This window comes from Tursiops truncatus, chromosome 11 (assembly GCF_011762595.2).
Source record: "Tursiops truncatus isolate mTurTru1 chromosome 11, mTurTru1.mat.Y, whole genome shotgun sequence".
NCBI classification, from domain to species: domain Eukaryota; kingdom Metazoa; phylum Chordata; class Mammalia; order Artiodactyla; family Delphinidae; genus Tursiops; species Tursiops truncatus.
Window position 1 is genome coordinate 52820512 of NC_047044.1, and position 21562 is coordinate 52842073.

General features: G+C 40.7%; 1 protein-coding gene across 4 annotated transcripts in view; it reads left to right on the forward strand.

Annotated features, from left to right (window-relative positions):
- Positions 1-4373: 4373 nt before the first annotated feature.
- Positions 4374-21562, forward strand: part of PPM1H (protein phosphatase, Mg2+/Mn2+ dependent 1H) — a 258738-nt gene continuing 241549 nt past the window's right edge. The window contains exon 1 of one of the 4 annotated variants that reach the window (XM_073788424.1): positions 4374-5451. In XM_073788424.1, coding sequence (XP_073644525.1) covers positions 5207-5451 — 245 coding nt within the window. In that variant the 5' untranslated portion in view covers positions 4374-5206. The remainder of the gene's footprint in view (positions 5452-21562) is intronic. The other 3 variants (XM_073788425.1, XM_073788426.1, XM_033866350.2) reach the window with 3 other exon arrangements.

Sequence of the window (21562 nt, forward strand, 5' to 3'; positions counted from 1 at the left end):
AGAGTAATTGGGGTGGGTGGTCTTGCTTTTGAATAAAATCTGAGATTATTGCCATGACAGTCTACTTTGTTTTGGTTTTGGAAAGCTGACCCTAAAAATATTCACAGGCAAGCATAAAAATTCTCTTTACTTTGATTGAAAATGCAACTGATGACAAAAAGGACAAAGCAACTAACTGTGCATTTCAAGACATTCTAAATAGCTGTCACATATACTGGCATAGAACAAAACTGATCCTTTGAGGGAATAAAAAGTAATTTAAGAGAGAGTTTATAATTCTTAGTTAAGAAGCTGTCTTTAGTTGCTTGATTTCTGAATTTTTGTGAACCACATGCCCTTCTCTGAGCAAAAACTAATTTTCCCGTTGAGTAAACCATCTTCATTGGCTGCTTGACTCAGACCACTATTGCCTTGGAAGAATAATCCTGATAGCAGGTATTGTTAAATGGCAGGAGAATGGCAGGCTAGATCACACTTAAAAAGAGATGTGAACATGGGAAGTCTTGAAAACAGGTTGGTAATATAATTGTTTTAAAGATATTTCAGTATAATAGAATTTAGAATTTTCATACAATTTTAGTATGACTTAGGCAGCTCCCAAATTAGAAACATGTTCTATCTAAAAAACTGGAAAGTAGTTTGTTTGGAATTTGGAACAATTTCCAAATGACATTATCGTATTTATAACGTTCTGAGGTTTCTAAGAAATTTTAAAATTTCTGAATCCATAGAAAATTTACAAAATCCTTAAGATAACCAAAATACCAGGTCCTTACTTGGAAAAGGAAGAAAAAAATCTTTCATAATGAAAAGTTTCTATTTGATGGAATGTGAAAGTACACAGTGGGACTGGGTCCTATTTCATTACTAGCTGTGTGGTCTTAGACAATTCATTTACCTTCCCCAATTTCAGTTTCCTCAATAGTAAACAGGTGGTGTTGATTAACAATGTTTAACTTATAAAGTGTTGAAGAGCACTGGAAACAACGCCTGTAAACTTTCCTTCCCTCACAGGGCAGGGTGCTGTCAGTATTGTAACGTAGATTATTCATTTATTAACCATCCACCCTCTATCAGGAAGAATACTAGGAATTTCCGTGTTTTCCATTTAATCATCAAAATAATCCTATGTGGTAGGTGTTTCTATTTTCCTTTTTGTAAGTAAAAATCAAAAAAAGGAAATGGTTTAAAATTTTAATATGAAAAACTAGTCCCTAAGGAAAAACATAGATTTAAGTAGAAAAGGTTGATAACTCTGGGCCAACATTAGTTATATCATATTTATAACTATTTTCTCACTGATCCTTGCAGCTACCCTATGAGACTGGAATGATTATTTTTTTCCATTTTATACATGAGTATTCTGGTAATCGGCACATTTCAGAGTCTAATCTACAATAGGTATTATGGGACCAGGAATTAAGTGAGAGGGATTCAGGTTTATACAATTCCCGCATCAGTTACAAAGCAGTGGTTTCAGTAGGACAATGTGGGCATAGGATAGAATAGTCTATAGAAAGTGGCCAATAGGAAAGTAAGAGAAAAAGTCACATGTAACCCATTGGTTGAATGTACCAGATATTCTGAAATTAGGTGTCTGTGATCTAGAAAATGTGTGTACTTGGTGGTAGTAAAATTTGCTGAGACTCTATAACTCTGTACTCAAAAATTAGTTATAAACCTCTTGGTTCATAAGGAAATTGTTATTTATAAATAAAAGGTTTTGTTTACTATGAAGAAATAAATAAATCCCTCTTACGAAGTCAAAGATTTTCAGCCAGTACATTACTATATATGAAACTGGAATCTAAACTGTTTCTGAAGCAAAAGCAAGTTAATGTTAACTATTTTAATATTATATCCTGGTTGATATCGTCAGGTTACCAGTTTTGTGTGAAGCAGAGACCCACATGACGATATTATTATGGCCCTGCTGCAGGGAAGTGTGGAGTCTTAATCACTGGACTGCCAGGGAAGTCCCATCCATATTATTACCAATCTGGATATTGATTGAAGTTAGCTAAGCCTTATCTTATCAGATATCAGAGGTTAAGGAAGTTCTGCTTACAGGTATGACAGATCTTAAGGGATAACTTAAGATCGTTAAGAAAACTGAGGGTATAAATATAAGAGATTTGGTCATTCAAACAAGTTACATTCTTCTCTGAATGGATTTTTTTTTTTTTTTTAAAGAATTAGTTTACTGGGAATTCCCTGGCAGTCCAGTGGTTAGGACTCCACACTTCCACTGTAGGGGGCATGGGTATGATCCCTGGTCAAGGAACTAAGATCTGCATGCCCCACGGCCCAGCCAAAATAAAAAGGAATTCATTTATCAACTGAGCCCTGAGCCCTATTACTTGTTAGGCATTAGGCTAAGTGCTGGAAATACATAGATGAGTAAGAATATTCTTGCCCTATAGGATTTCACTATCTAATGGGAAGACATAGATAAACTGCTAGATACAATACAAGGAGGCATGAACCTACAGCTGCGAGAGGGTTGAGTCCTGGAACGGCATTATTCATCCTTCTGGCCTGACTTCCAAACGAACGTTTACTTTCTACTTGAAACCCAAATCTCCTTATTTTTAAATTTTTTGTTCCTATGTACCCTTCACCCAGTTTTCCCCTAATGTTGACATCAAAACTAAGAAATTAACATTCGTACACTGTTGTAGTAAGTTGTGCCCTTTTTGTCCCCAATCTGAGAATTCCTCAGGCTTGTCTTGACTTTCAGAAACTGGACACTTAAAAAAAAAATTTATACAGTTTTTAAAGGTTACACTCCATTTACATATATTACAAAATATTGACTTTATTCCCCATCTTTTTTTTTTTTTTTTTTTTTTTTTTTTTTGCGGTACGCGGGCTTCTTACTGTTGTGACCTCTCCCGTTGCGGAGCACAGGCTCCGGACGCACAGGCTCAGCAGCCATGGCTCACAGGCCCAGCCGCTCTGCGGCATGTGGGATCTTCCCGGACCGGGGCACGAACCCGTGTCCACTGCATCAGCAGGCAGACTCTCAACCACTGCACCACCAGGGAAGCCCGGTACTACTTTTAACTTGAAAAATAAATCGTTTTTCTAGTAAATACTAAAGCCTTGCCCTAAGGTGAAATGAAGGGAAGAACATAATTTCATCTCAGTAGAGGTTTGTTACTGAAGTAGCCATAGGATGTTGTTAAAAGGTAATTGCTCTACAGCAAAAGCTTGAGAAGGGGATTCTAAATTTTTATGAGACTCAGTGGATGCCAGGGCTTGTGGTTGGTTGGTTGTTTAACCACTATATTGAGATTTCCCATTCAGAAGCAGTTTATAATTAACAAAGCAAAGGTTGAGAAGACTTTTTTGGGCTTGTTTAGATTTTGCATCTTTTAGAATCCTGCTCCCAATTTTAAAATTAGGGAAAGGGGGCCAAGATAAAATTACATTTCTGTTTTGTGAAAAGTAATAAAAGAACTCATTGACAGAAATGGTCTTTCACTGAAACGTTGAATGTTGTTTTTTTTTACATAACCATTTGGTGTATAGTAAACCAGAGTACCTATTCATGAAAAAGCCAAAGGGGAAAATGCCTTAAAAAATATTATAGATACTGAATAAAGGGGGATCAGTGAAGTTTACCCAGGCCTCCCCTAAAAGCCACGATTCTAATTCCTCTTCAACGAATTATCTTCCCATCCAAAACCTGGGCTGCTCCCCCGCCCCCCCAACCCCCCCCAATAAGGGGGCCTGTATTCCCTCCTGAATACCAAGTGAGCCATTCAGCGCTTAACTCCACAAGTAACACAGAGTCCTGGCAAATTACGTGGTAGGTAAACATAGGAACAGGATACAGAATAAGTAAACATGAACAGGATACAGCTCTCTTGCGAAAAACAATTTTTAAGCCAATATTTAACAAATGTTACCCCCTAATGAAGCACATTTATCGGTTTTTCACAAACATTTGTTTTGTTTTAATACAAGTTCAACGCACACTTTTATCGTTTGCAGACATTTTATTCACTTTTACTTTAGCATTTGAGTTGCTTTGTTATATTTAAATTCCTCCAGTTTTAAAGTGCCCCTAGATAATTTTATAACAATGTTTCGAATTAAGAAGAGAAAAGGCTGCATTCAGTGTATCAAGGGTCAGCTTTGAAAAGATACTTTGGTTTCGCTGTTACGTTGAAGGAAAATGCTTGTATAAATCTATTAAGCGGTTAACTACTAGGTAAAATGGTGCTTTTTTCTGATTTCTTAGAGCTCTTTTGTTTTCTGCGCCATTAAGCTTATTCTGGGTTCGAAACAGGGTCTGCCCCGCAGATAATGATGCCTGTGGTGGTAATAAAAAAAAAAAGAAAAGGAATTTTAGAAATGCCTAGGGAAAAACTTTTAATGATTTTTGTGCAACCATTGTGGGTTGTTGCTTTTTGTTTCTTGAAAGCGCCGAAATCTCTCACACCAGGTGTTCCTCTTTCCACTACAGAACTTGGAGCCGTCCCACCGGGATTCCACCTGTCTCCCCTTTCAGCTCCCGAAGTTTCCTTTCTCGAAGGCGTAGGCGGCATTTCTCCTCGAGTGGATTCAACTGGCTTTTCCCGGAGGCCCGGCTCCACGTGACCTCCCCTAACACCTGTACAGCCACCAGCTCACAGCGCCCCCATCCTCTCCGCCAGGTACAGACCCAGCGTGGCTCCTCCTCCCCCAGGAGGTCACGGTCCGGGTGCGAGCCTCGCTCGGGCCGGCAGGGGAGGGGCTGAGCTACGGCCCCGCAGCCGCTGGAGCCCTTGCAGCCGTATTATCACATGACTCGACGGCGGCGGTAGCCTTGGCAGCAGCTGCGCCGGCTCCGCGGACTCGCCGGGTGGGCTCAGTTCCGCTCACGCAGGAGTCGAGCGCAGCAGGCGGGGAAGGGACCTGCTGAAGCTGCGGCCTCCCAGCCGCTCCCGGAGCGCTCGGCATCTCACCCGGCCCGGCCGGCCCGCTCCATGCCGCTCCATTGCGGAAGTGTAGCGGGGGGAGGGGGCGGCGGCGGCTGCACTGAGCGCGGGAGGCCGGAGCTCGGCCCCTTGCAGCACTAGGCTCTGGGAGCAGCGCGGCGCGCCCACCGGCCCGGCTGCCCGTGCGCCCGCCGCAGCCTGCATGCCCCGCGCTGCGCCTCGCCCGGCCCCAGCCGCCGCCCACTGCTCGCACCGCTGCTGCCGGGCGCCGGAGTAATATGCTCACTCGAGTGAAATCTGCCGTGGCCAATTTCATGGGCGGCATCATGGCTGGCAGCTCAGGCTCCGAGCACGGCGGCGGCGGCTGCGGAGGCTCGGACCTGCCCCTGCGCTTCCCCTACGGGCGACCCGAGTTCCTGGGGCTGTCTCAGGACGAGGTGGAGTGCAGCGCCGACCACATCGCCCGCCCTATCCTCATTCTCAAGGAGACCCGGCGGCTGCCCTGGGCCACTGGCTACGCAGAGTGAGTGCAGCGACACCGGCGGCGCCCCTGCTCTCCTCGCGGCCCTTCCCCGCACGCTTCCAGCCCTCCTCTCTCCTTGTTCCTCGGCCCCAGGGCCCTCCGCTGGCCGCTGGCGTCCAGGCCTCGGCGGGCACCTCTTTACTGACACTGGCCATTTCTCTCTTCTCCCACTCCCCTTTCCCCCAACCCCGAGGGCGCGGCGTCTCCAGCCCGGGTTTGGGTGGTAGATGGGTGGGTGGCAGCGCTGGACCGTGGGAAAGCTAAGGCTGGACGCGGCTGTGAACCTGGTGGCTGTGACACTTGGAAGAAAGAACGTGGAACAGCTCTGCTGAAGTTTGAAACACAGAAGGGAAATCTGGTATCTGTGCTCCCGTTACCCCCAAATCTTTGTGCCTCCGCGTGAAGTTTGTGCGGTAGAGCTTGGAGGAACTGTCCCTGCGCCAGGGTTTGCGGGGTGGGGCGGTTGTCCGAGCCCTGGAAGCGGTCGCGGCCCCGTGCTTGGTTGCACAGTTCAGAAGGTCTCAGTTTCTCTGATTTCAGCCTAAGAGCTCATTCGCTTGTCCTTTAGCAGGTAGGAAAACCTGCGCCTTTAGTAAACGCCAATATTGTTTCCCCCTGTCCTTGGGGAGGGGGAAACTTCTTCCAGGTGTCTAATGATAGCATTTTGGTAATCAGTTTTGGCAATTAAGCGAGAGTTTGAGTGATCTACTATTTCAAGAACCGGTTGAGTTAGGTTGACGACCTGGAGTGGAACTGGGAAAGGAGAGAGGAAGGATTTTAATGGCCTTCCCCCAACCCTACGGCTACTCTTCCATTCACCATTAATGACCGTTTTATGAACGTTAGGGTAATGTTTCTTCCCCTATTCAGCGTTATGAAACTGGGAAACTCGGAAGGTGGAATTTAGCAGACCAGAGTTCCGGGATTAATAATGACCAGGTGGGTGTGCAAAAGTGCACGCAAACCCTTGGTGCCTGGCACACCTGCCCCTTTTCCTTTAACTTCATCCGCTCTATTATCTTGGCCCTCCCTTACCAGTGCACAGCCTCGCCCGCTGATTGGTTCATCGGGGAACCAATCAGCTCTCCCGACGCCTGGGCGCTTTGATGCTGACCCTGTTCTGGTGTCCCGGATACCCCCGAGCAGGCCTGGTTCCCGACGCTCCGGGTTCCCGGGTAAGGGTTGGTTTGGGAGACGCTCTTCCTAGAATCTCGAATTCTCTTTTCCTTTGCCTTTCATCATACAACCATTTCTCCACCGGCTGAAATAGAAAATATATATAATTGGGGATAGATGACTGGAGTGTGTAAAAACAGGACACAGAAGTGAGAGTGATGGGTGCTAAAACAATAAAATTTAACACATAATAAAGGGCAAAGCATGGTAGAGAACGGTGAGGTTGGGGAGGTAGAAAATATCATTATACGTTTCAGGAGAAAACCAAAGCAAAAACACCTGTGTGAGGGAAAAGTGCCTGCCAAAACACCAAGTACTGTTTCTCGATTGAAAAAAAAAAGTTTAAACGACCATTTGGACCTTTGCAAGGCCAAAGGCAACTTGGAGGCATACGGTGTCCTACAATTCTGTAGGTGGGGCACCTCGTGCCTGTCAAAAACCTAAATGTGAGGGCCCATTGTCACTCCAGTGGGTTCCCCAGGGCAAGGGCACCTATCTGAAGGGCAGAGAAATAAGAAGAAAGATGTTTAAAACACAGAATGTGGAAGCTACTTGGACACGCAAAAGGAGTACCTCAGTTAGCAGGAAGGAAAGGAAAGGGGAAAAAAAACCCGTTTCAAAATGTTTGGATCCTATGACAAGCACACGATGTGCCAAGGGCTGTAAAGAATATAAGGGAATCTGAAATGAGACGTGTGGGAGGCGTATAGCTTCCTTATCTCTAAGAAGCTTATCTTACCCTAGTCTAGGACACGAGGGAGGTTCAGTTGTAGGTTCGAAAGGCCACTGTAAGATGTTTAATTATTAAATCTAGTTATAAAAGTAGTACATACTTGTTAATTCAAGCAGAGACCTGTATACAAATGTTGTCTTGTCACTTCCCTCTGTCAGATGTTGTACTGTACCACTTCCTCAAACTTTGAACTATAGTTTATCTTCCTGCAAAAATACATCCTGAATGATCAAAATGGCTGAAATAGGGAAGACGAGAGACAGACAAGTAGGAACTGTGGTTACGGTCAGAGGCCACTTCCAGTAATACTGCCCAGGATATACTGGGAGGAGGAATTCTCTTTGTTCTGGAACGTCCCTTAGAGGGATAGGATTGGTAGGAAGATTGCTCAGAGTGGGGATCAGAGCGGTGCTCAGAGTCCCAGCTTGAATCAGAAGTGGTTTGTTTCCAGAAAGTGAGCTACTTTCTAAGCCTTCCTGGGGAGGAAGAATTGGCATCACTTGGTGACTGAGGAGTTAGAGGAGAGTTGAACTCTAGTGTTGTTGAACTTTTGTATGGTAGGAAAAAAAAAAAAAAGGTGAGGGTTTCCCTGTTGGCGCAGTGGTTGAGAATCTGCCTGCTAATGCAGGGGACACGGGTTCGAGCCCTGGTCTGGGAGAATCCCACATGCCGCGGAGCAACTAGGCCCGTGAGCCACAACTACTGAGCCTGCACGTCTGGAGCCTGTGCTCCGCAACAAGAGAGGCCGCGATAGAGGCCCGCGCACCGTGATGAAGAGTGGCCCCCGCTTGCCACAACTAGAGAAAGCCCTCGCACAGAAACGAAGACCCAACACAGCAAAAATTAATTAATTACTAAACTCCTACCCTGAACATCTTAAAAAAAAAGGTAAAATGGTCTATTTTTTGCAACATATTGTTAATCCCTTTAAGAAGGAGATACTCTGTAGGTTATAGAACTAGAGAATTAGCTTAAGTGATCCCTGTAAGATTTGGGGATCCAGAAACAGAAGTCCCTCATTTATTCAGTATTTATTGGCATTGTGCGAGGTGGAATTTCCTGCTCCTCAGAAAGCCTCCTATCGTGGCTGAGAAGTTTAGCCATTTGATTCAGGGCTGTATGCTAGGTTGTAAAGCATTGTAGTTACAGATAACATCCACGGAGCTAAAATCTTTCCAAAAACATTGATTAGCAAGTTTTATTTTTTAGTTTGGTGTTGAATCACTGACTTAGCCTGTTAGACCTGCTCAGAGAGAGCCCATGGGAAACAATAGTCGGACCCAGAGACCTCACATGGTAGCTGCTTCCTTTCTTTTCCACAAGTTTAAATAACCACCCAAGTGCTTCAAGGACCCGGAAGTCAGTTCAGTTTTTAATAGGTTAGAAGTGCATTTTGACTTTTCTTCTTCTTGACCTTTTTCCCAACCTCTTTCCCACTGATGGTCAGTTGGATGTAGTGGATGTGGAGTTTGTGCCTGAAACTACGACAGTAGATAATGCAGAGAATATGCAGTGCTCTGTATATGAAAGCATCATATTCAAGTTTTATCAGTGGTAAATTTCTTTGCTTGTACAGAAAGAATAAATCATAATTATAGTATTATCTTATTTAGAGTATATCTGTAACTATGCAATTTTTTTCCTATTACCTTTCTTATAAAAGTGCCCCAGACGTGGGTATTTAAAGAAAGCTACTTTGAGAGTTTCTGTTAAATGTGCATTATATAAGTTCTTTCTGCCTCACGAAGTTCAAGATTGTGAAAATTTTGTTGAAATTTAACCTTATTTAAATCCAGCAAACGGCCCACAAGTACTTGGATTTATTTTGGAATCTATAGGCTCTTCCATCTCCCCAGTCATTGGCACTAATTAGCAATTACGAATAAATTGCATTAGTTGGCTGTGTATTGTTTTTTTTGACATCTTTATTAGAGTATAATTGCTTTATAATGGTGTGTTAGTTTCTGCTTTATAACAAAGTGAATCAGTTATACATATGTTCCCATATCTCTTCCCTCTTTCGTCTCCCTCCCACACTCCCTATCCCACCCCTCTAGGTGGTCACAAACCACCTAGCTGATCTCCCTGTGCTGTGCGGCTGCTTCCCACTAGCTATCTATTTTATGTTTGGTAGTGTATATATGTCCATGCCACTCTCTTACTTCGTCCCAGCTTACCCTTCCCCCTCCCTGTGTCCTCAAGTCCATTCTCTAGTAGGTCTGTGTCTTTATTCCCATTCTCTAGTAGGTCTGTGTCTTTATTCCCATCTTACCCCTAGGTTCTTCATGACATTTTTTTTTCTTAGATTCCATATATATATGTTAGCGTATGGTATTTGTCTTTCTCTTTCTGACTTACTTCACTCTGTATGCAGCTCAATAACAAAAAAACAAACAGCCCAATCCAAAAATGGGCTGTGTATTGCTGATAGCAGAGAAACCGCTATTTCTCCGACCGCAGAGCTCAGAAATCCCCTGCCCTTTGTTTTTCCCTTCTGGCCTCTAGTACACCCACCCCTCTTACACCTGGTAGCAGAGCTCCTCCCTGGGAACTCCCTCTTTGACTTTTGCAACTGAAGAACCTTGAGGTTCTCCACTTCTTGTTGGATAAGGAGGAAAAGAAATGAGTGGGGTGTGGTGTTAGGGGGCTTTCACTTAACAGAGCTCTCCATAGCACTTTTCTGCAGATCCGTGCCGAGTAGCCTAAAATATTTCATCTACCTTTCTACTAACCTGCAGAAGGTATTAATTTCCTATTTGAAAGCAGGTGGCTAAGCTCTCCTCCATTTTTCAGATTATAAGGAAGTCGTCCCCTCAGGGGTGGAGCTCCTGGGCTGTCCTTTTTCTTAGAAACATGGATCAGCTTCCTTCAAAGACTAGTGATGCTTCAGGTAGAGGATTTAATTATCGCAAGGGGTTGTGTTTATCCTGTGTTGCAGCCCCAGTTACATAGACATCGTCTCTGATTTTGCCCCACCACACGGTGCTTCCTTATTATATCAACAGTTACATCCATACCGACTGATAACTTAAAACTGACTGCATGATAGAATTGTTTTCTAAAAATGTATAATGCTATTGAAGATAACTTAAAATTTGAGATATAATTGACACGACATACTAGTTTCAAGTGTACAGCATGATTCAATATATGCATGTACTGTGAAATAATCACCACAATAAGTCTAGTTAACACCCATCACCACACACAGATAGTTTTTTTTGTGATGAGAACTTTTACTCTTAGCAACTTTCAAATATACAGTACAGTATTATTAACTATAGTCACCATGCTGTACATTACATCCCCAGGACTTATTTGATAACTGGAAGTTTGTACAATTCTGTGTCTGTGAGTTTGGTTGTTTTTTTCTTTTCTTTATTTAGGTAAGAAGTGGATTCATTTAGAGAGAAACACACTCCACAGAGTGTGGGCCATCTCAGAGGGCAAGAGTGGCCAGTTTTTTGCTTCTTTAAGATTCCAAATGTAAGTGAGATCATATGGTATTTGTCTTTCTCTGAGTTATTTCACTTAGCATAATGCCCTTAAGGTCCATTCATGTTGTTGTCAATGGCAGGATTTCCTTCTTTTTTATGGCTGAATAATATTCCAGTATATATATGGAATATTATATATATGGAATATATATATCTCATATTTTTTTAATTCATCCATTGAGGGACACTTAGGTTGTTTCCATGTCTTGGCTGCTGTAAATAATGTTGCAATGAACTTGGTAATGCAGATATCTTTTTGAGTTAGTATTTTTGTTTCCTTCAGATAAATACCCAGAAGTGGAATTGCTAGATCATATCATAGTTCTATTTTTAATTTTTTGAGAGATCTCCGTACTGTTTTCCATATTGGCTACACGAATTTATCTTCCCATCAATAATGCACAAAGGTTCCTTTTTTCCACATCTTTATCGACACTTGTTATTTCTCATCTTTTTGATAATAGCCATTCTAAGAGGTGTGAGATGGTATTTTATTGTGGTTCTGATTTGCGTTTCCCTCATGATTAGTGATATTGAACACTTTTTCATGTACCTATGGGCCATCTGTATGTCTTTGGCAAAATGTCTATTTGTATCCTCCACTCATTTTAAAAATCAGATTTTTTTTTTTTTTTGCTGTTTACTTATATGAGTTCTTTATATATTTTGGCTATAAACCGCTTATCAGATATGTGATTTGCAAATATTTTCTCCCATTCGGTAGATTACCTTTTCATTTCTTTGATGGTTTCCTTTGCTGTGCAGAAGCTTTTGAGTGTGATGTAATTCTACTTGTTTATTTTTACTCTTGTTTCCTTTGCTTTTGGTGTCAAATCCAAAAACTCATCACCAAGATCAATGTCAAGGAGGCTACTGCCTATGTGTTCTAGGAGTTTCATGGGTTCAGGTCTTACATTCAAGTTTTTAATCCATTTTGAGTTAATTTCATGTATGATTTAAGGTAGTAATTCAGTTTTTCTTTTGCATGTGCTGTCCATTTTCCCCAACACCACTTATGAAGAGACTGACCTTTCCCCACTGTATGTTCTTGGCTGCTTTGTCGTAAATTAATTTACCATATAGGTATGAGTTTATTTCTGGACTCTTTTCTGGACTCTTTCTGCTCCATTGATCTATGTGTCTGTTTTCATGCCCATACCATACTGTTTGGATTTACTGTCACTTTATAATATAGTTTTAAATCAGGAATGTGATGCCTCCAGTTTCGTTCTTGTTAAAGATTGCTTTGGCTATTTGAGGTCTAATGTGGTTCCATACAAATTTTAGGATTGTTTGTTCTATTTCTGTGAAAGATGCCATTGTAATTTTGATAGGAATTGGGTTGAAACTGTAGATTGCTTTGAGTAGTATGGACATTTTTTTTTTTTTTTTTTAAAACATCTTTATTGGAGTATAATTGCTTTACAATGGTATGTTAGTTTCAGCTTCACAACAAAATGAATCAGTTATATATACACATATGTTCCCATATCTCTTCCTGCTTGCGTCTCCCTCCCTCCCACCCTCCCTATCCCACCCCTCCAGGCGGTCACAAAGCACCGAGCTGATCTCCCTGTGCTATGCGGCTGCTTCCCACTAGCTATCTACCTTACGTTTAGTAGTGTATATATGTCCATGCCTCTTTATCGCTTTGTCACCGTTTACCCTTCCCCCTCCCCGAGTAGTATGGACATTTTAACAATATTCTTTCAACTCATGATCATAGAATATCTTTTCATTTATTTGTGTCTTCAACTTAATTTATCAGTATCTTATAGTTTTCAGTGTGCAGGTCTGGTCTTTTACCTCCTTGGTTACGTTTATTCCTATTTTATTCTTTTTGATGCATGTAAATGGACTTGTTTTCTTAACTAAAAAATTTTAAAGATAAGTTAGTTTAAAAATTAAGTGTCTTTATAATTTTCTCTGATTTGCCTAATTTGAACAGAGGATTGATATTTTTCCCCCTTGAATTTATGCCATTCTCCCTCAGGAAATAAACAACATTCATCTGCTTCCATTACTTCTCTCATCCAATCAATGAAATCATTTCATTTGTATGCTGGGTCCATAATATAAGACACAGTCATCATCCTCAAGAAAATCTTACGGCGTAGTCTTTCCCCCTTTAGTGTCATTCTTTGAAATTAAATTGAAGTGAAATCATGGACTATTAAGATTACAAGAGACCAGCACTGCGGGTGGGGGAAGTTGTTTGTTTTGTTTTTAATGTCTTAATGCTTCTGGGCAATTTCAAATCTCAGTATTTGGAGCCTTTAAGTCACACTAGGGAAGCAAATTGTTCTTTTCAGCAAGCATTATGATTAGCTGCGAAGCCCTCTGTACCTGAAGGTCGCAAGACCTTTATACATACCTGTATAAAGGTATGAATAAAGAAAAAATTATCCTGACACTTGTTAAAAAGGTAAGAAAGACTTTATTCAAGACTATTGCAATAGGGGCATTGTATTAGGGGAGAGAGATCAGACTCAACTCCAACTACAGCAAAGACAGATGGAAATTTATAACCCAAGAACAGAGTGATTTGAGGTCAGTGGATGGAAAATTACTAAGAGGAAATGTCAAAGATAGGGGGATTCTTGCTGAAGGTAGGTCAAGGAATTATACATCAAAGGTAGGAGATGAGGAAATTGATGATCAGGGGTGATCAGATTTGACTGCTAAGTAGGGACATAAAAAAAACCAACTTTCTTATTTACTATCAGCAACGGTTCATGAAATAAAGGATATCTTAAATCAGAAGTGTAGAGGCATATAATCTCAGCAAAAAGAACAGTTTTTAGTTTTTTGAAAACGCTATGCTCCTATTTTTCTAGTTTTTCACAGACTCAAAACCATGTATTTTACCTGTCCTGGGGGATTCCCAAGACCCTTTACAGTTGTAAACTTTGTGAGTTACTGGGATTAGGCTGAGAACCAGTGTCTTTCCTTCCAGGCTGTGGTTACTCCCCGTGGGGCCTGCTGTCTCCTTTATTGTGATTACAATTTTGAATTCCCCCAGTACTTTATTATGAAAATTTTCAAATATCCAGAAAAGTTGAAACCATTATATACTTAGCACCCGTATGTGCCCACCATCTAGATTCTACAATGCACATTGTGCTGTATTTAATCATTTGCCTACCCATCAGTCCATTCTTTTTATTTTTAAGTGTGTATTTCCTTTGGTCCAATGGCATTGATTTATGCTATTAAGTTATTTTCCACAGTAAATTAAAAGTTAGGTTTGAGTAGCTTTGACTTTCTCAGTCGAGAAAACCACCAAACCATTAGGTCCTCATCCATGTGAGGGGGGCAGGAGGGGACCCAGATTTAACTCTTACAACTTGGTGCCCTGCAGATGCTCACTCAGTCCGTATGCTTTCCATAACTTAGCACTCACATAACTGAGAGCTTTACATGGGGTCAAACTGAAAAGTAGAAATAGTTGACACATCTCTTTGCTGTGCTCTTGTTCAATTAAATCAGTGGGAAATTGGTTTAAAACTTGAGTCACTCCTCTTTTCAGCTGGTAGCCAGTCAGGTGAATATTATCTGAGGAGTAGTCTGTTTAGAAAAGACTTCAGAATGTGTCGCCTGAAAAGTGCTTAGTGAATAATAAAGACACCATTGCGCTGTGTTTACCTTACTTCTGAAGCAGATGTAATCCACTGGGAAATTTAGGGAAATTAAAGTACTTGCTTAATTGCTCTTTTTCCAGTGAGGAATGTGAATCCATTGTGCTTTCTTTGATACACAATTTCTGACTTAGTTTTCTTTAAATGACTGTAAAATTTAAATGCTTACCTGTATTTTCTTTCTATGCTTATGAGAAAAGATAATGATACCACCAAGTTACATCTGTAGAGCTCTGTATAGTCCCTGCCATGTATACTTACATATAAGCATCTGTTAGCCATGTTTAATAAAAGGAAAATGAGGCCCAGAGAGAACGTAAGTTACTTTAGAATCTCATACCGTCCCGTGATCCTAGTTGTGACCATGGCTGAATCATTGAACCTGACCATTTGTTGTGTGAAATTTTTCATTAATAAAAAGGCATCATATCCTCATAAACAAAATGCCACAGAAGAGAATGTGTAATGTATTTAACTACTCAAAGGAAACTAATAAAGCCTAATCTCTAGGTGTCTTTAAATTCCGTAAGGGCAAATTAGCACATCAAGTTTTGTATGAAAGGGTGCTTTTCAAAGCTTTTAAAAATAGTTCTACTGAGTATAATATACCTTTTAAAAATTAACTTTCTTAATATATGTGTATTTCCTATGTTTAACGGTCCAGATATTTTCAAAATTACCATCTTTTCCTAACTTCAAATTGCTTTTCCCCCCCCATTTTAATGTTTTTGGAAACCCTGTAAATCTTAAAACCAATCTGTACATTTTATGTAGTGATGTTTTTCTAAAGTTAATAAATAGATCATGTGTTTTACTATTAACAGCTACTTAGACATGAGGAAATAGACTGAGGAATTTTGAATAATGAGGCCCAAGTCCTGAGTCAGGTTTTATGAGACAGTTCTTTTAAAAATTACTTTGGGAATTCTGTTACCTAAGTTCTTACTTCTTAAGAGCAATCAAGTCTGAATGGGAATGTTTCAACTTCGAGGGCCAGCAAGGCCAGCAGTGCTCGGAGTGGCCTTCATTTGCTGGTCCTTGGCCTCATGGGCTCCTGCAGGGCTGTCTTGGGGAGTGTATGCCTTGGTGTCTTGGACTAGTCAGGTCTAATGGAGCCTTGCTGGCTGGCTGGGCTGTGTAATGAATCATTGCAGGGCTGTGGGAGAGGTCAATTATTTGCCAAGGTGAGGTGACTGAAGTGATTCGTGCACTCTACTGTCCTTTCAGGGAGTTGACAGACAGACATTTAAGCTATTGAAGAACAGTGCCTTTCTACCAGATAACCTTTTTCATATAAGCATGGGAGGGGAAAAAAATCTCAAGTGATAAATTGATTTTTTAAATAAAAGTGCAGTGAATTATTGAATTGCTATATTTAAGTGGTTGGCCACGGTGTACTAATAGTCATGCTTTACCTTTTTGAAAAGATGAACATTGACAAGTTATGTTTAGAACACACAACTGGCAAAAATAAGAGATAGAAAATAAATGCTTAGTAGGAAGCAGATTTTAAGGGACGCTGAATATGGATAGCTCATAAGAGGATGTCAGGGGACGGAGGGAACCAAACTGGTATTACTCTAGAAAGAACTATTAAGTGGGTTTTTTGTGGTTGTTTGTTTTGTTTTTGTTTTAATATAGAAGAGGAAATAACCACAGTATTTTGTTGCAAATAAATAGCCTATGAGGATACCATAGCCTAAAATATATGTTTGGGAAACACCAAGCGATTTTTTTTTAGCCTTTACCCCGTAAAGTAGGGTTTAGAATAGAGCCAAAGAGCCAGATTAGATGGCCTCTTGGCACCCTGCCCTGTGGTTATTAATAATGGGACCATGCTGCCTGGTTGTTAGAACCAGGTGTCCAGAGCTGGGCTGGTGATTCAGTACAGCAGCAAATGGGAAGAAAAGAAGAATTGGCAACTCAGACTACAGCAGCTGGTGTTTATTCTTTAAAATATCCAGGTGCTCAGATGGGAATTGCAGGGGCCTGGCGTTGAAGCCCTGCCTCTCGTCCTCTCTCTGTGTCCCTGGTCATCAGGTCAGTGCTGACAGCGGCCACTTGGCCACGCTGGCCCTTTCCCACCTCGCATACTACCTGAAGTCCTGCCTGCTGCCTTGCCACCCTCAGGGGCACCACGAGGTGTCCTTGGTCTTGGGTGTCATGGGTCTTCGGTGGTGCTGTGGATTCCCTGCAGTCCTGGTTCCCAACCTTCTCTATTATGCACCCATTTATTTATTTATTTTCTTGGCTGGATCCCTCATGAACGATCTTGTCCGGCAAGCTGTATAAAAAATAAGTATTGCTGCCCCTTAACATTTTTTTAACCAGACACAGTATTTTCTAACCAGTAGGAGGGGTGGGTGTGGTAATAACATTTAAGCCTAATGCGAAGGATTCACCTTGGTTTCAGTTACTGTATGAGTCCTTACTGCGCACAGCCTATTTTTCATTAGCTTTTTCCCCTTCAGTATTTAAAATAGCTTAGGTATGTTATTGCTGCCTTCCCTGATTCGTAAGGAGCATGGACACGAGTTGGAACTCTGCTGACAGGCTTGGCTTTTGTACCACCCCTGGGTTTTCAGCTCAGATTCACGTCAAGATTATTTTGTTTGGGATTCGAATGTGTAACACCTTCCCAGAGCACATTACTTCAAAGTCCCCGACGTCCTTTTCCTTGTTGAAAAATTATGTTTTAATAGTTTTATTTTCTTAGCTCGCAAAGTGTTGCAAGTTGCCTGAGAAGCCTGATGCTTGTCAGCTGTAGATGTAATTAAACTCACGCGAGAGTTTTGTTTTGTTTTTTCTAGCAGAGTTTTGACCCTTGGGCAAAAGTTTATATTGTAACAATTTTTAAAAAATTAATTAGTTAATTTTTATTTATTTTTGGCTGCGTTGGGTCTTCGTGGCTGCGCGCGGGCTTTCTCTAGTCGCGGTGCATGGGCTTCTCATTGCAGTGGTTTTTCCTGTTGCAGAGCACGGGCTCCAGGGCGCTCGGGCTTCAGTAGTTGTGGCACACGGGCTCCATGGGCTCAGTTGTGGCTCGTGGGCCCTAGAGCGTGAGCTCATAGTTGTGGCGCACGGGCTTAGTCGCTCCGCAGCATGCGGGATCTTCCTAGACCAGGGCTCGAACCCATCTCTTCTGTATTGGCAGGCGGACTCACAACCCCTGTGCCACCAGGGAAGCTGTCTTGTAACAATTTCTGTCATCCACTGACTATGGGTGAGAAGAACTTAAAAACATCTTTGGATGTCTTCTAACCTGCCAAGGTAGAGGAAGGCATCGATCAGTCAGGAACATAGAATTAGTGTTTTTAAAACGATAGACTTTTTTCCTCATCACAGAATTGGTATGTGTGCACTGTAGGCACTTTAAAATTCTTATAAGTACTATAAAGAACGTAAAAATTATCCATAAATTCTATCATTCATAATCAGCTTCAACTGATAATTTCTATCTCTAAGTACATTTGTATTTGTTTACGAAATGGGATAATTCTACATACTGATTAGTTTTTTCACCTGAAATGGAGCGACTATCTCTCCATGTAAATACATATTTCACTCTGTAATTTTTAATTGTTCCATTGTATTCCATTGATGATTTTAACATACTTTTTTTTTTTTTTTTTGGTGGTAACCAATTTTTTACTATTAAAAACAGTCCTGGGATGGACTTCCCTGGCAGTCCAGTGGTTGAGACTCCCCCTTCCCCTGCAGGGGGCACAGGTTCGATCCCTGGTGGGGGAACCAAGATCCCACATGCTGTGTTTTGTGGCCAAAAAAAAAAAACAGTCCTGAGATGAATATCCTTGAAGCCAAATCTTCATTAAACCATAATTTGAAAAGTGACATTTTTTTCTGAGAAAAATGTTCAAATTGGACTTCTCCAGTATTTCTAGAGACATTATTCAATAGTTTGAAAAGATCAACATTCAGGGTGAACATTATTTTGAGAAATGGCAGTCATGTACCTTATTTTAAAGTACTTTACCAAAGTAATGTTTTTGGTGAGCCAGGCTTCTTTTTTATATTTAGGATTAAATAATTTGGTTTAGAAAAATGGCCCTTAAGGACTAGTTTAAGACCCTATTCTGAAGAATTCTCCAATGATTCTGTCGTGTCTTCAGCGCTAAAGGCACTCATTGGCTGTCATGCATTTGAGAGATAATTGGTGACATCTTTTGTTTTTATTTAATTGTTTGAACTTTTAATGAATAATCTTGAGGGTGTGGGCGTTGTCGTATACATTTTAATTCCTCTAATACTTAATATAGAGCTATATACATTAATGCTTAAACATATATACTGGAAATAGTGGGGAGACATAATGAATATAGTTCTTTTAATTTCAAATGAAGCAGAGGTTACCTTTGTTCTATGGGTTGATTTCAAATTATGAGCTCAACACCTGGGAATACAACAGTTACCACCATATTTACAAATTTCAGACAAATGTCTGAATGTCACTACGTGTCTCTTGGAGGCATTGCATGGTATCCTCTGCATCTGGATTTCCCTGTGGGGAAACGGAAAAAATACGTTAGCTTTCTGACTCTTAGCTGGAGGTAAGCAGTGAGAACAGTAAAGTAGACTTCTTGGTATATTTTAATGAGTGGCTGGGAATGGAAGTCTGTCTGTATGGATACTGAGTTCAGAAACCCACTGAAGTTTCTGAACATCAGTCCTTTGTCTGCCCTCTCACCTGCTCAGGTTTTTTTGCTTTTTGTTTTTCTCTCTCCATTTTCTTTCTGTTGTGTTTTTGGGGGGTGAGGGTGGAGGTTTGGTATATTCATAAGATGCTTGCTCATTAATCCTTCCTCAGTGCACAAGCTGAAGCCTTACTGAATGAAGCGCAATCTATGATTTAGTTCACCTGTGGATTAGATTGTTTATACTGAAACTTGCACTTTTGGTTTGGTATGAAAACTCAAAAGTCACACGAGGTAGTTGGTCCATTTCCCTCTCTGCCCAACCTCAGCCCGATATCTTCTAACTTAAAATCATGTGCATGTAGATATGCACCAGTTAGAATAAAATTCTTTACTCAAATTTAATTTCATGAAATTCTCCTAAATTGGTGTCGGTTCCCAGGCTGACTCTGAGAAGTTTTTGTTTTTGTCAGCTATACAGGCACATCTCAGAGATACAGTAGTTTCAATTCCAGACCACTGCAATAAAGTGAATATCACCAATAAAGTGAGTCACATGAATTTTGCGGTTTTCCCAGTGCGTATAAAATTTATGTTTACACTATACTGTAGTCCAGTGAGTGTACAATAGCATTAGGTCTGAGAAAAATGTACAAACCTTAGGTAAAAAAATACCTTATTGCTAAAAAATGCTAACAATCATATTAGCTTTCCGTGAATTGTAATCTTTTACATCTTTATTGTAAACTGTTACAATAGTAACATCAAAGATCACTCATCATAGATGACCATAACGAACATAACAACTGAAAAAAACTGAAAATTTGCGAAAATGACCAAAATGTGATACAGAGACATGAAGTGAGCAAATCCTGTTGGAGAAATGGTGCCGATAGATTTGCTTGTTGCAGGGTTGCCACAAACCTTCAATTTGTAAAAAAAAAAAAAAAAAAAAAAAAAAGAAGAAAAAGGAAAAAATGCAGTATCTGTGGAGCACAATAAAATGAGTGCAATAAAATGAGGTATGCCTGAATATATGTTATATTTACTGTACTGGAAATTAAAACTGAGAAATTAAAAAAAATTTATAAATTTAGTTAAAAAGAAACATGGAAGCATTTTTAATAAAAAATACCCATGTTTTCCAGAACAAAACCCAATTTAGTAAGAAGAGTGGCATCATTATACACTCACAAGTCCCTTTAGTGTCTGCCTTAATAGAAGACAGCTGGATTCATATCTGCTTCTGCACTTAATAGGTTGTACTATCACACTCATGAGTAAACTCCACTCATACTCATGAAAGAATGAGTGTGAAAAAGGAAAGTAACATCATAGCATTATGATGAAAATAATTTTGACCTCATGTATCCCTTGAAAGGGTCTTTGAGTTTCCCTGGGGTTCCCAGATCATATTTTGAGAACTGCCAGTGTGGAGAATAAACAGTTAACATAACTTTCTGCCTTACTATTTTATTTGGCTGCGCCGGGTCTTAGTTGCTGCGTTTGGGATCTTCTTTGCGGCATGTGGGATCTAGTTCCCTGATCAGGAATCGAACCCCGGGCCCCCTACATTGAGAGTGCGGAGTATTAGCCACTGGACCACCAAGGAAGTCCCTCTGTCTTATTTTTTGAACTCTATTTTACAGATAGAAAACCTTAGACCACTTTAAAAAAGTTCCAGTGGAATGTATCAATAGCTCTTCCACTTCCAATACGAATATTTGTACTGATTCAGGAATACACTTCCACACACTCTGTGGTTTTTATTCCAGATGGTGGAGTACTTTGTTTGCTCCAAAGGGCTGTGTGTCATTATGTTTGGGCTATTTGAGACCATTAGACAGTTGAGAGGGGTTAGTATTGTCTATCTTTAATAGATAAAAAAAAAAAAAAACAATAGGGGCCAGAATTCGCTAGAGTTGGGGTTAAAAGTACAGATCTTTGAGCACGTTAGGTTTATGGCAATTCTGGGATTATTTAATAGTGTATTGTACTGGTTTTCTTTGTACCGTTTATCACAGATTTGCTGTATACTTCACATGAGCTAAGGGGCAAAATATACAGAGATTTTAAGAGGCTTACATTCTTGTTGGGAAGATAAATTCATGAAAAGATTAAAATCTAAGCCTAGTGTGACATAGGAGTAGCATGGTGCTGGGGGAAGATGAGAACCTCAAAGATGCAGCTTGAGGTCATCCTGGCTCTTCTAACCAGCTTATGGCTTCCCCAAGCTGGTTCACTTTATTAGTTCTCAGTTAAGTCATTGACTGAGTCCTTTCCAGCTAGGAGGTGCTGAGTAAGTACCTCCTTACTCAAGCACAGCAGAGGTTGTGCACTGATTAGTTATTTTTTACTGACTTGTAAGGTACTTGTATACAGTTCATAAAAGTTAATGCTTTTTCATTTGCCTTA